Source organism: Melospiza melodia, chromosome Z, assembly GCF_035770615.1.
Source record: "Melospiza melodia melodia isolate bMelMel2 chromosome Z, bMelMel2.pri, whole genome shotgun sequence".
NCBI classification, from domain to species: domain Eukaryota; kingdom Metazoa; phylum Chordata; class Aves; order Passeriformes; family Passerellidae; genus Melospiza; species Melospiza melodia.
In genome coordinates this window covers 19,194,130-19,208,884 of record NC_086226.1, presented here as the reverse complement: position 1 = coordinate 19,208,884, position 14,755 = coordinate 19,194,130, and the positions used below count along the sequence as shown (strand labels likewise).

Below are 14,755 nucleotides of genomic sequence, written 5' to 3'. Positions count from 1 at the left end.
TTAAGAACAGGCTTTTCCACAATTGTTTAATTATCTTTTATATATTTTTATTTGATTTGATTGTGTGTTTTAAGGCCTTGATGTAGATGCCTATGACTGTGAGTTAAATTTTTATGCATGTGTTGCACATCTAAAAAATTTAAATCTTTGTTAAAAGACAATATTAAATATATATTCTGTGGTTGGTTTTGTTATGCTGCCCCTTAGAGATTTTTTGGTCCTTAATAATTTTTATTTTTAAATCGATGGTGTGAAGGGGGATGATTTGAACTCAGCACTTTTGCATACAGGTGTTTTATGGAAGCACGTAATTCCAAGGTTACCAACATCTTACCATGCTTAGTCCTTTTTGATAAAATATATTTACTAGGAGACTGTCTCTTCCATACCCCCAAAAGGATTTGACTTTTGTTTAGGACATAAGAAAAGGGTCAGACTATTTTATAAACCAATGGCTTTTTAGAGAGTAACTGGAGTTACTGCAACAGTGCTGCAGTGCTACACTGCAGGAATGGAACGCCCTGCTTAATAACAACTAAAGGAAACTTTGGAAGCAGTAAAAACTTATTGTCTTTCTGTTCCTAGACTACTTTATTGAGTTGATTTTTCAGACTTTTACAATAATGCTTTGCTTTTTTCACTTTTTGCCACACAAGCAGAAATGCTTTTTTCATATGCAAAGATATTTTGTTAAAAAAGGAACTTCTTTATGTTCAGTTCAGTTCTTCAGTTTTTACTTATAATACCTTTGGGAAATTATTGAAATTATGTTACCAGATAGCTATGCAAACAAATAAAAGCTTTTTTTATATTTATTCAATTCCTAATATGGAATAATCAAGTTTGTGAAGGACCTACTATATAACTGAAATTAAATAACAATACAAAAAAGGTTAAGGCACCTTAATGGTTAAAGGAAAAAAATACTTGTAGTTAAATGCCTTCTCTTTCTTCTCTAAGAGCGGCCAGTTAACACAATTTTTAATGTTAATTTGCTGAATTATACATTAATTTTTTTTTATTAAAAAATAGAAGTGCAAGACAAACCGATGTTCATCTAAATAGTGCTATTTTGCATGTACCATCATTGATTGCTTTCTTTCCAAGACATCTGTGGTATACCTTGATGAAGATTTATATTGTGAAATTGCAGGCCCTCTAAGAGGATTGTTTTATTGTTCATGATTCTGTTTGTTATTTTTGCTTATTTAGGTCAATGCATACTGTATTCCACAGTAAGGATGATTAGTCTGTGTTTTCCATTGTTAATGGATAATGCTGATGCGTACCTGCCAGGATATTGACTCTTTCTGTGTCTCTGAATAGGATTTTGAGACATAGAGGACACTTTGGGAATGTCTCAGTAACCTGGCAGCTGTTTCATAATGACTCTGCACTGAAGCCAGGAGAAGAGTTCTATGAAACATATGGGACTGTGCACTTCATGGATGGTGAAGGATCAAAGCAGATAGTGCTCCATGCTGTTTCAGATAAAATTCCGGAATTCAATGAATTTTACATTTTAAAATTGGTGAATATTTCAGGTACTGTCTTCCATATATCCATTCCCTTCCTATCAGGTAGAAAATAATTATATTTAATCAATTAAAAAGAAAACAATCCCACAAAGAGCTTTGCCTTGATGCCTATGTCATCCTATACTTTTCTTATGACATTTTAGGTTTTGTTTTTCATTTTTTCTTTAATTTAGATATATGAACGCAGTTTTGGAATCAGACCTTTAAAAAAGATGCCTTTTAGTGATTTCAGAGGTGTAGAGCTTTGTGTAGAGCTGACAAAATGAAGATATAAAAGGTTATCCGTATCTACTATAATGGAGATTGGCTGGTTTGTTTGCTTTTTTCTAGAAATTTCTCTAAAATACAAATAGTTACCACTTCATATCACTTAAATTACAACCGCTACAGGCCTGCTACTGAGTAGAGTTCTAAATCTGCTGGACTCCTTCCACCTCAGTACTATTTATGGTCTTCTGTGCCGAGATACAACTGAAAATATGTTGACATTTCTGTAAGTGAAATCCATATGCATGTACAGAAGATTTCCTACTTAGTGGTGCATGGAGGCTCTACAGTCACACCATGATCATCTTACTGTGGAGAAGTAGGTGGCTAATGGCAGGACTTAGGAGAAGTTTTAACACACAACTAGTTACTGATTTTGCAGGGTAATCTCTGTTTATTTGGAGGCAATGAACCAAATGTCATTTCATATTTGTGTAAATCTTGGAATGCAATGAGAAATGAATTTGACCTCATGTGTTTCAAATGAAACAAAAGCAACCTGTCTCATTACTAATTCAGGAAATCTGAGCTAATCTTGTTTTAACTGAAAGACAGTTATATTCTGCAATTGAAAAATTACATAGCTTGTTTTCTATGAAAATGTTCTTTATAGTGTTTTAAAACTAATACAGTTAATTTATGTTAATCCTAAATTTGGAGAAAAATTTAAGAGTTCAGAGACACTTTAAAGAAGATTTAGGCCTATTTAAAAGGTATTTTGCTTAAACATTTTAAAATACTTAGTAACTTTTTTCAGACCAGTAACTTTTACTCTTAATTTCCGTTATATAGGTGGGTCTCCTGGTCCTGGTGGGCAGTTGTCCGACACAAACCTTGCTGTAACTGTGATGATCCCTTTCAATGATGACCCTTTTGGAGTCTTCGTTATAGATCCAGAGAGTCAGGACAGAGAGATAGCAGAAGATGTTCTTTCTGAAGATGATCTTTCCTATATTACAGACTTCACCATTTGGAGACATCAGGGCACTTTTGGCACTGTCCGTTTAGGTTGGGAAATACTGTCCAGTACGTTTCAAACTGGATTACCATCAATGGTGGACTTCTTGTTGCTGGGATCATTTCCAAGTACAGTGCAATCTCAGCCGCACATGAGACGCCATCACAGTGGAACAGATGCTTTGTATTTCAGTGGAAAAAAGGATGCATTTGGAATTATTGGCCTGGAATACCCATATGATGGAAATACTGCAGTAACTAATTTTACATTTTCAGCATGGTTAATTCCTAATGTCAATACTGATGGTTATATAGTTGAAAAGGATGATGGTCATGGGACTTTATATTATGGTGTGAAAATCCAAACAAATGATTCTTATGTCTCTGTAGTGCTTCATTATACAGCATTAGGATCCTATATGACATACATAGCCAAAGCAACAGTCCTGAAATATCTTGATGAAAGTACTTGGATTCACATTCTGATTACTCTGGATGAAAGTATAATTGAATTTTACATGGATGGAATTCCAGTTCCAGGAGGAGTTAAGAGCCTTAAAGGAGAAGCAATTGTTGATGGTGAGGCAATAGGTTGTATTATTTTTCTTCATATGTGAAGTTCTGCGAAATATGGAAGAGTCTAGCTCCTTGAAGGATGTATGCAAGATTCGGAAATTATTATATCTGATTAGTTAAAAGCAATTCATAGAAAATTCTAGGGATTTTCAAAAACCATATAAATGGAAGTGAGAGCTGGGAGATTTTCAAAAACCATCAGAACTGTAAGGGAGCTTGAATGTCAATAATTTAAAAATAATAGTAATTTTGTTTCCACATGTAGGCTTATAGATATATAACTATACATATATATATTTACAATTAAGATTTTGATTAGATTTACAGTACTGTGGCTAAGAAAGATTTTTTTCTCTTGATTTCTGAAACAAAATACAATAATGTTTTTGATTCTGGTTGTGTATGATATTACAGCTAAACCACGACCTTTAAGCAATGGGATTTTCAGGGTTTAGATTTACTTAATCGTGTATTTACATGCTATATGAAAATTTTGCCCATCTGTTCAATGATGTTCAAAATTACATTAGCATATGTACTTCAGTTCCTCTAACTTGATATTCCCAGATGTGACTTAGTCATACATAACCATTACGGACTTTTACACCCAACTAGCATAGCAGTGAGCATCATAATAATTCCTTTACAAAGTCAGGTATTTTATGGTAGGGATACGTTTATGTTTACTCTTTCTTTTGCATTTCCTCACTCTTCCATGTGCTTCTTTTTCATAGTAGTAATCTCCTTCTTTTCCTTTCTTTCTCTCCCCATTATTTCACAGGTTTTCTTTCATGGGGATAGGCAGACTATGATTATCAAATTCTTGAGTACAGGCTCCTCTGTAGGAGGAAGATTTGATAACATGCAGTGATGTTAAATGCATATACATCTACATGAATGTATGTGCACAAACATAAAGCTCTGTCTGGGTATACTAGAAGTCTATGCTAAGGTTTTTAATCTCTCACCATTTAAGGTTGGATACAGTGGGTGCTGTAGCCTGGCTTTTCTCACCATCCTCTGCCTTGTGTCTTGGGACCATTAGCAGTTGTGGTTGCTTGTTTCTAGAAGTGACACTCAGTGGCACATTTCCTTCCAAAATCAAAAACCAGCTGAAGAGATGTGTTCTCCATGTTTTAGAGTGATAGGAGTATGAGCTATCAGCTTAGTTTATTTGTGAAAAAGAGAACTGTCATCCTCTGATTTGCTGAATAGAATAATTTTCTGGAGAGAAAGAAATGTTAAAGCAGTTGTAAAAAGTGCTTGGAATTGGGTCTACATTTCTTAAGCCTCTCTTTCAGTGCATAAGGGTATAAGCATGTCCTGTGTAGCTAATACTCTGATCATCAGAATGGATTCTCTGTCCTAGCAGAGGACACATTAAATATACAAAGATAAAATGGGCAAAGCAAGTGTTTGGAAAAACAAAATTGAGATGGGCTGCAGCTGGCTGTCAATATTTTTAATGGAAAGAAGTTTCCATTAAAGTTTGTAAGATAAGTTTCTAAGATTCATTAAGATAAAGTATGATGACAATGTGAAGATAGAATTAGTAGGATGAAAAACATGAACCATCTAGGAAGGAATTGTTTGACCTGAAATGATCTACCTGTAACACTGAGATGAGGCTTCAGGAGCCTCCCAGTCTACATTTCAAGATTAATGTGATTATTAACCTAGGGATAATAAACAATTTACCATAGATTATTAAATAATTATATATATTAGTTATTTTGAACCCAATAACATGAGAAAAATTCTAATTTTCTTCTCAGGTCCAGGAATAGTGAGAATTGGAGCAGGAATCAATGGCAACAGCAGGTACACAGGTTTAATGCAGGATGTAAGGCTTTATGAGAGAAAACTGACACAAGCAGAGATCTATGAACTCCATGCAACTCCTGCAAAGAGTGATGTACACCCTGTCTCTGGGTATTTGGAGTATCGGCAAGGAGAAACCAATAAATCATTCATTGTGTCCGCAAAGGATGACAAGGAGGAAGAAGGAGAGGAGTTATTCATCCTAAAGCTCATTTCTGTGTGTGGTGGAGCTCGAATTTCAGAAGAAAATACAACAGCAAGGTTAAGAATACAGAAAAGTGATAATGCTAATGGTTTATTTGGCTTCACTGGACCATGTATTCCTGAGGTAAGATGCTCATGAGGAAAGCTACAGCAGAAATTTTAGACACAATCAAACTAATGGCAAGGCTAACTAATGTTTGAAGGGCCTTGATTCTACATTTTCAGTTTCTGTAGTCAAGCAAAGCTTTCTAGAATTTGGAATTGTGTAAGTTCTGTTCATACAGCCTCAGTCACTCTACAATTTCCAATATTACTTTTTTTAAATCCCCTCCAAGTTATTTTTATTAAAAAAATTTTTCTTATTACACAAACTGAAGACTAAGGCTTAAAATTTCCTAGAACAGTTTTTTTCCTCTACTTCTGTAATTTCTGAGACTGTAACCTGATGTCATCTTGGAGGGAGGTAATTTTCTTCTTAGTATCTGGTACAGTTCTGTGTTTTGGATTCAGGATGAGAATAATGTTGATATCGCAAGGATGTTGCTAAGTACAGCTTCTCCTGAATCGAAGACTTCTGTGTCATGCTCAGCTAGTGAGGAACTTCACAAAAAGATGGGAGAGAGCATGTCCAGGACAGCTGACCTGAATTGGCCAAAAGAACATTCCATATTACAGAATGTCAAGTCCAGCGTATAAACTGGGGGAATTACCTGGAATGCAGTTGGTCATTGTTTGGAAATGGGCTAGGTTTTGATCAGCACGTGGTGAGCGATTCTGCTGTGCAGGAATTGTTTCTCCTGAGTTCTCTTCCAGTCTCTTCCTCCCTTAAATTAAATCATCACCATTTTCGTCATCATATTTGATATGAATTCACTTAATACTGGCTGGAAGTTACTATTTTTAAACATTAAATATGGAGGTGATCATCATATATGCAGTATATGAACCTGAATCTTTTTTTGAGGGCATTGAAATAATTGTAATTAATTTTGTAGTTTTTTTAATCATTATGAGGGAGAAAGACATGATACCCATTTCTATTATTAGATTATTTTGGGAAAAAAGTTCATAATGATTTAAAATTTGGGAGCTCTTATGACCTCTTAAGTGCATCCTTTCTATCTGAAGCCCTTATGATGTGTTTGAAGGCAACTGTCTTGCCTGACTGGTGATAGTATTTAGTTCGGTTCAGTTTGTTTTCCAGGTGACTACCATCTGCTACCATAATGGATTCCTTCAGTTTCCAATGCCGCTGATAATTCTGTGATGTCACAGATCAGCAATCAACCGTAACGCAAAATTAAAAATTTATGTGGCATGTTAATTGTTTTGCCTTTATCTTATAGCATTTTTTATCAGTAGTTTGATTTCCTTATGTCTGTATCTGTCCATTAAGCAGCTGAAGGCATATTCAGTATTTGCACTGTGCTATACAGCAGCTCTGAAATTTACCTAATGCTTAAGATACTTTAGTCATTCTGATAACTTTCAACTAAAATGATTTTATATTTTAGTTTGATGATCATAAATTTTTAATACACTTTGCCAGTATCAATACCTGATTTGTTCCAAATATGTGAAATTGTTGCTGCTAAGGGCATGTTCTTTATGAAGACAGAATTGCAAAGAGTACTGTAGCACAAAAAGTTCTTCAGTTTTTTCCCGAATTATAATAGTATAGTTTAATTTAAATGTATCTATTTTTTTTCCATAGTGGTTTTAGACAGGGAAAGGAGGAATCCAAATCTTTCTTTAAATTAAAATTAAAATAGCTGACATTAATATAAAACAGTATAGTCTTTTGCTTTTGATATACACATTTCAAACATTGATTCTGTTTTTGTGTCCAAAAGAAACAACAGGGTACAGTTACTGGCTGACCTCAGGGAGATGCTAGAAGCTATTGTAATTTCCATTAAGATTGTTCTGACCGCCATCAACATCAGTTTCAGCTTCCTGTCACTCCACAAGTGCTGCAAGTAACATGACAGCATAAAGAATTCTGAACATTTGAATAGCATTAGAGAATTCAGACTTTTACATTTGTTGCTTTGATTTACTTTGATCATAACAAATGTGTCAATTTCTTGCTTTCTTCCAGGCTGCTGATGAGGGTTCCACTATATCCTGTGTCGTGGAGCGAACAAGGGGCGCCCTAGACTATGTGTATATAAATTACATTATCTCACAGGTTGATTCCAGGGGCATTAATTACTCCGTTAACGATTTTTCTAACAGCAGTGGCACTATCACATTCCTTCCTTGGCAGAGATCAGAGGTAAACCCTACCTTCCTATTAAATATTCATCCTGTCCTTTGCAAACCTGCTGGAAAACACCTTCTGAGGATGCTTGACTGGTTTTCATACTAAAGAGTCTTTTCTCCACATGGCTTTTATTACATTTTGCAGCATTTTTTTCATCTTTGACATCTAACAAGTGATAGGAAAGATGCCTATTTATCTGTGTGCATTTCACTTCAGGCATTACTGTGCATGCATGAATGCTTAAATGCAAATAATTGCACATAAGATATATTTACATATATGTATATATTAGATATTTGTATACCTATATATATATTTCAAGTATAGGTAGTCCTGGCCTTGAATAGTGGAGCCAGTGACTTCTGAAATTGGAATATAATGAGATTTTGCATCTGAGTTGTGGAGATCAGTTTTATCTTCACAACAAATATATAGACAGCAGTCAAATTCACTGCTGTAATCAAATGTCTTGCAACTGTTAGCCACATTCTGTCTCTTTTGATTAATCTATTTCTGTGAATTTGATCCCAACCCATAGCATGGGAATTTTACATTTATTTGAAAAAGAGATGTGGGACTGCAATACTGTAGGAAGTTCATAAGTATTTTTTATTGGTGTTTGTTAAATAGAAAGGGTAGGTTGATAGTAGAGAATACTGTCTTTAATTTTCCTTCTGTCATTCTGTTGAAGTCAGTAGGGACTGAGTGAAACCTACTGAAATAATTTGAAAAGATCCCAATGACTCCTTAGACCTGTGGATTTGGTCCCATTTAAACAATGTAGCTGATTACAGCTTGGCAAAAACTTGTGATTTTGGAAAATATTATGCTTCTGGCAGTTTATTAGCTTTAATTCTCTACTGAAATGTATTACTGCATTACATACAGTCATTTAAAGTTAAATTTGCCGAGCTTTTCCAGTCTGGCATCATGGATGAGGCTTGACTTCATGAAGTAGTAGAAAAGACCTGGTGAGCCCTCTTGCTCCATTGCTGTGTGGTCCAATGTATGGTCTACATATAGAGAACCTAATGGTCACGGCCCTAAGAAGCACACTGGGAGCAGTTGCTCATCAGGTGAAAAATCTTAAAGAGAATTTCCATTGATATTTTTAAACTACTCATTCCCGTGGCTCTACAACAGCTTCCTAAATTTTTTCTCGTATGTATTTGTTAAATCACAATATATAGGAAGTTGGAATCATCTGAGATTAATATTATAGTTTATGCAGAGCAGATTATGTTACATGGTAGGATGATCTGTAGCCTCAAGTGTCCGGTGACATTAAAAGCTCACTTTACTTGCTCTCTAAATTAGATTAATTGCTGTAAAGTCTCTGACAGCTTGGTAAAGATGTTTTTGGAACTGGCATTCTAAGCTTATCATAAGGTTAAATAATTTGGAGGGCAATAATGTCTTCTACATTGCTTTCTGAACTCAGGGCAAATACAGCTGATTGACTAAAAACTTAATTGTTTAAAAGGGTCATAAAATTCCTAAGGGATGTATGTTGCATACTTTGATTTCTCCATTATTTGGTCCTTCTCTAGGTCTTAAATTTGCATGTTATTGATGATGACATTCCGGAGCTAAATGAATATTTCCGTGTGACATTGGTCTCTGCAGTGTCTGGAGATGGAAAACGAGGTTCAACTCCTACCAGTGGAGCAAGTATAGATCCAGAAAAGGAAACTACTGATATCAGCATTAAAGCCAGTGACCACCCATATGGTAACAATGTTGAAGATGATACAGTCTTATTGCAGATTTATATATACTTCTAGCTCAAGAGGTAAAAAATTTGCCTAGCCTAGATAGATGAGGAAGCAATGAAACGTATTACACTTTATCTAACTTGAGATTAATCCATAATTTTTATACAAGAATGAAAGTCAAATTAATTACTCTTGAGAATACTACAAAAAAGGAATTAAAGCATCCCCAGCCAAACATGGGATCATCCCCATTTGCAAGAAAACCACATTGCATGTTGTTAATTTTATGGTCATTTTTGTGAAATGAGAATTTGTTAAATGAGAATTTGTAACAGAGGGAGACATTAAGGCATGCCTATTATTATACCAATAAGTACCCAATATTATGACATTTGAGTTCTTTTGGGAAGCGTTGAATTCATTCTTGGGAAATAGTTTTTTTAAGACTAACATGAATATCAGTGAGAGCGAGAATAGTACATAGTACATTCCTGGAAATAGCATGATTGAATCCTAAAGGCATCTTAATATGTTTAAAATTTCATAAACATTAAATATAGATATTATAAATATTTTTGTTTAATTTTTATTATTATAATTTGAATTTTATATGAGAAGCCATGTAAATTATAATTTTTGTCTTTCAGGTCTACTGCAGTTCTCAGTGGGGCCACCTCCTCAGCCCAGTGATGACATGATTGTGCCAGCCTCTACTGTGCCCCATATCACTGTTAAAGAAGAAGTTGGACACGTCAGGTTATTGGTAGTTCGTGCACAAGGGCTTCTTGGAACAGTTCTTATGGAATACAGGACAGTGCCACTTACAGCTTTCAGTCCTAAAGATTATCAGGTAAGGCCATTGCCAAGATGTGTCATTATTTTAGAATTGAATTAAAGCTATTTGTCCTGGAAATAGCCATCAGTTTGAATATTTTAGCTCTGCTGTGATTCTTTTCACAGAAATAGTTAAATAGTTTATTATGGTGTTGTGATAGATGCATAATACTATACAAATATAAAGCTCCTGGGTTTGATTTTGATATCCTTAAGAAAATTGTCAGTGCAGGAAGAATGGATATTTCCTATTGTTTCTGATTATGCCAGACTTTATATGACCATACAAGTGCATATGCAGGTGAAGATATTAGTACTTACTAGGACTTGTACATATTCAACAACATAGCTTATAAGTACATTTTCTTCTCTGACTGCAGTTTGTGCAGAAAAATGTAGATAAATGAAGATGCTTATAATTCAGTGAATTTAGATTGCTATTATAACAAAGGCTCATCAGATTTTTTAAAGTTAAAGTGAAGAAAAGTAGATGTTTTGATAAAAAGAAAAAGAATTGAGGTTTTATTTCTTTTTTCAATTGGATGAGAACACTAAACTTGAACAAAACTGTGAAGATCTGTCATGTTTCAGGCTGTTTGGGGCTCAATGGAATTTCAGCCTGGAGAAAGATACAAGTACATTACTGTTAACATCACCGACAATTCTATTCCTGAACTAGAAAAAACTTTTAAAGTGGAGCTGTTGAACCCAGAGGGAGGAGGTAAGGCACATAAATCAACGCACTGGTTGTATTTTTGTGATCTTTATTTATCCCTTAAAATCTAACCTTGTGAACTATTTCCATGTCATTTCTAAACACACACCCTCCAGAAAGCGGTGATTCTTTTTCCAAAAAAACTGTCCTTCATATGTTTTGTTGATCACTGCTGTAAACAATCAGATCTCAAAAGTATATTACTGCCATACATTCAAAGGCAATTGCTGCTTTTTAAATTACATAATTCCATAGTTGAGAGAAGGAAATAAAGTAATGTAAAAAAAATTTCTTTTTTCAGTATTTAAGGTTTAACAGCCGAAGGTGTGCTTTTTATCTACAACTTAAATGAAACTGGAAAAATTGCAATAAACTGGCTTATAGCTTATTCAAATGGATTATAGCCTTAGAAAATTGTGGGTTTTGAGATGCCTGCGGAGTTTAGCTGAGTTGGAGAACTAGCTAGAAGCTAGTGTAAATCTTGCTGTGAGATGTTAGTCTTAGAACTGTTGGCAAGCATGAGTGCTCCTACCATGTAAAATCAGTTTTGCCTTAGAGAATTTTTTGATTTACAGAATTTATTTCCATTGCAAAAAGTTTTTAAGGAAGATTCCTCCTGGTTGGAGGAAAAGAAGTGATTCAAAATATTGAGAACCATAAAGCGTCTTTTTAACTGATAAGCAATTCAGAATTGAAAGTGTGATGCCTTCTGGAAAGTTAGATCATATTAACATGAATGTCTGTGCTGCAATGCGGCATGATGGTGTTATGCTAGGATTCTTTTGATAAAAGTTGGAGCTTTCATGCCTGTGGAATTTTTGGTCAAGTAGTTGTTTCAGTTAAGCAAACTTTTCTCTTTCACTTTTTTTGGTTAGAAAACTTACAGCTAACTTTGGTAATTTGCTAGATGCAGATACTTCCTCAGTACAATCTTTTGGAGCTTTCCAACATCACTGCAAGCACAAAACTTAGAATAAAGGCTCCATCAGTTAAGCTGCCAATTTTTTTCAACTTTCTGGCACAAGTTTTTGATTTGTGAGAAAATATTAGAGTAAGAGCATTTCATAGGGTCTAGCGACTTCTTCCCTCTCCTCCCTGCCCCATTTCTAATTTCTCCATTAGGATTGAGAAAGAGAGAACACAGAAAGAAAGGTAAAAAAAAAGATAAAGTTACATATGTTTTCCTTCCTTCTGACTTCCTTTTACAATTCCAGTGCAATAAATTAAACAAGAGGTAGCATATTCAATATTTTTTCTGGCTTTTAGGAGAAATTCATTTTGAAAATTGACACTTTCCTAAAATACACCTCTGTCTTTTTGTGTTATCCAGAAATGTGTAAATTACTTTCTGCTTTCCCTTTATTTATAAATGTATATATGTGTATATATCTGTATGTCTGTCATCTTAAAGTTGCTGAGCTCTTTAGAAATGATGGAAGTGGTAGTGGTGATGGAAACATGGATTTCTTCTTTTCAACTGTCCCTCAACATGGTAAGCTTTTTTGATTAATCCTGTATTTTATTTATAAGTGTAATAGATGTCATAAATTATTATGCTTGATGCAACTTCCTTTACATGCAGTTAAAGATTATTAATTTAGATTTAACTTAAAGTTTTGCCAAAAAAAATTCTTTTCCATTTTAAGTTAGGTGTAATTTCATTAGCAGTTAGCGTTTAATGTAAAGCAGAGTACAACAGGCTCATATATAATCAAAACTATATTGTTGTAAAACACAATATAGAAATTCAGAATTAAAGCTTATAAAATTATCTTTGTCTGAGCATTGTCAAATTTTCCTTGGAGGAAAAAGCAAAGGTACTTTTAAAATTGAAGGCAATTTTAGAACTACGTTTAATAATATATATCTTTCCTCTTTCTTCTTTTTTCTTTTTTTCTTTTTTTTTTTTTTTTTGTTTTTTTGGGGTTTTTTTGTTTCCTTTTTTTCTTTTTTCTTTTTCTTTTTTTTGGACATTGTGTTTCCATTTTACTTGTTTCCAGGAATACTTTCCTTTAGTGCCAGACTCTTTTTTTCTCTCTGAGCAGTAAGGTATGTCACCCAATACAATATCTTCAGAAGTAGGATTTACTTGACTTGGTGGGGTTTTTTTTGGTCATTTTTTTTCCATTTCAGTTTATGTCAGGATGAGATCTACATTTATCTTGTCTTTCCTCTTATACTGTGGTTTATAGTAGAACTCCTCACTGTCCTAAATACTGCTCCATTTTCATTCATTAAACATGTAATTTTATTTTCGTTCCCCCCTTAAAATAATATCTTTTTTTAATTGCACAGTTCCATAGAAGAACTTAGGGGGCTGCCTTACTGAAGTTCAGCTCCTTTTAGGTACGGGGAATGTGTTTTAAAAAGAAAAAAACAAAGATAAACAGCACAAATATTTCATACTCTCTTTTGTATTTTTGTAGCTTATTTCTTCAGCTGCTTTCTTTCATGTAAGAAAACATGAGAGATAAAAATAACCCTTTTTGGAACTCTTATTTAACAGCTAGCTTGGGAATTGCATCCCATATCCTCGTGACTATTGAGGCTTCTGATGATGCTCATGGTGTGTTTGAGTTCAGTGCCGAGTCCCTTTCAGTGAATGGAACTGAGCCTGAAGATGAAGATAGCAATGTTCTGCTGCAGGTTAGAAAGCTTTGATTCTCATATTGCTGCATTGTACTCTTCTGTCTGTTTTTACTGGTGTTCTATGATGTTTTTGTCATTGGACTATGGGGTTTAGAACAACTTTGTAGTGAATATTTCTTTTTCCAGTCATGCAGTGTTTGCTAATGTACATTATTCAGCTTGAAACTAAAATAATAATAATATCCAAAAACTTAAAATCTTCTACTTCCTTAGAATCAAGGGACTACTGTCTTAAAATAAGTATTGATAATACAAGTTCTCCAGAGCTGACATAATAAAAATGACATGCTTTTAAAACACAGACGTATCTTTAATTCATCATGCTGTGGTGTTTGCTTAATTACATTTCACACTTCTATGTTTCTTTCTCATAGAACAAAAATATGCTCATCTTTATATGTTTTTCTTAGGTTGTGAGAAGTCATGGGGCCTTATCTCAGGTGACATTGCATTGGATCATAATCTGTGATCTCAGCAATGACCTGGTCTCTACAGATGGCAATGTAACATTTGATGTTGGCCAAGTGAGAGCAAATATTACATTACAGATTTCTCCTGATGATGTTCCTGAATTGGATGAGATGTTTTCAGTCTTGATCATCAATGTCTCCCTTGGTCGTCTTGGAAATCATACTAATGCGACATTGACTATTTTAGCAAATGATGATCCATATGGAGTCTTCATCTTTTCTGAGCAAAACAGACCAATAAAAATTGAGGAAGAAACAAAAAATGTCTCTCTGACAGTTGTAAGATGCGGTGGTCTCCTTGGTACAGTAATGGTGAAATACAGAACTATGGGTGATGAAGAAAAGTTGCCCTTTCTTCCACCTGATGTTGTCAGAGCAACAGAGGGAAAAGACTATATACCCATTACAGGTTATGTGATCTTTGGAACCAATGAAAGTGAGGCCACAATATCCTTGCCTATTTTGGATGATGATGATCCTGAGAGGTCAGAATCTGTTTTTGTGGAGCTAAGCAGTGTTGTTTTGATCAAGAAAGTTCAGGATCGGCCAAGTAAGTGTCTTACATAAAACCTACAGTTTAACTATGAAGGTTAGTATTTATATAAAACAGGAGAAACTGCAGCAAGACAAATGAACTCCAGTGAACTCCAATGAATGTCTGCCAAACTCTGTATACTTAAGATATCTCTTAGTTACCTGACTTGTGCCTTTGACTTTTATTTCCTTTGGCACACTATTTTATT

The 14,755-nt window shown here is 34.4% G+C and overlaps 1 protein-coding gene across 1 annotated transcript in view; it reads left to right on the top strand.

The window, feature by feature from the left end:
* Positions 1-14,755, top strand: part of ADGRV1 (adhesion G protein-coupled receptor V1) — a 275,529-nt gene that overhangs the window by 40,985 nt on the left and 219,789 nt on the right. Inside the window, exons 20-29 of the mRNA XM_063181284.1 lie at positions 1,327-1,544; positions 2,598-3,341; positions 5,114-5,487; positions 7,465-7,641; positions 9,180-9,360; positions 9,992-10,194; positions 10,770-10,899; positions 12,305-12,385; positions 13,400-13,539; positions 13,953-14,562. Of these exons, the coding sequence (XP_063037354.1) occupies positions 1,327-1,544; positions 2,598-3,341; positions 5,114-5,487; positions 7,465-7,641; positions 9,180-9,360; positions 9,992-10,194; positions 10,770-10,899; positions 12,305-12,385; positions 13,400-13,539; positions 13,953-14,562 (2,858 nt within the window). The remainder of the gene's footprint in view (positions 1-1,326; positions 1,545-2,597; positions 3,342-5,113; positions 5,488-7,464; positions 7,642-9,179; positions 9,361-9,991; positions 10,195-10,769; positions 10,900-12,304; positions 12,386-13,399; positions 13,540-13,952; positions 14,563-14,755) is intronic.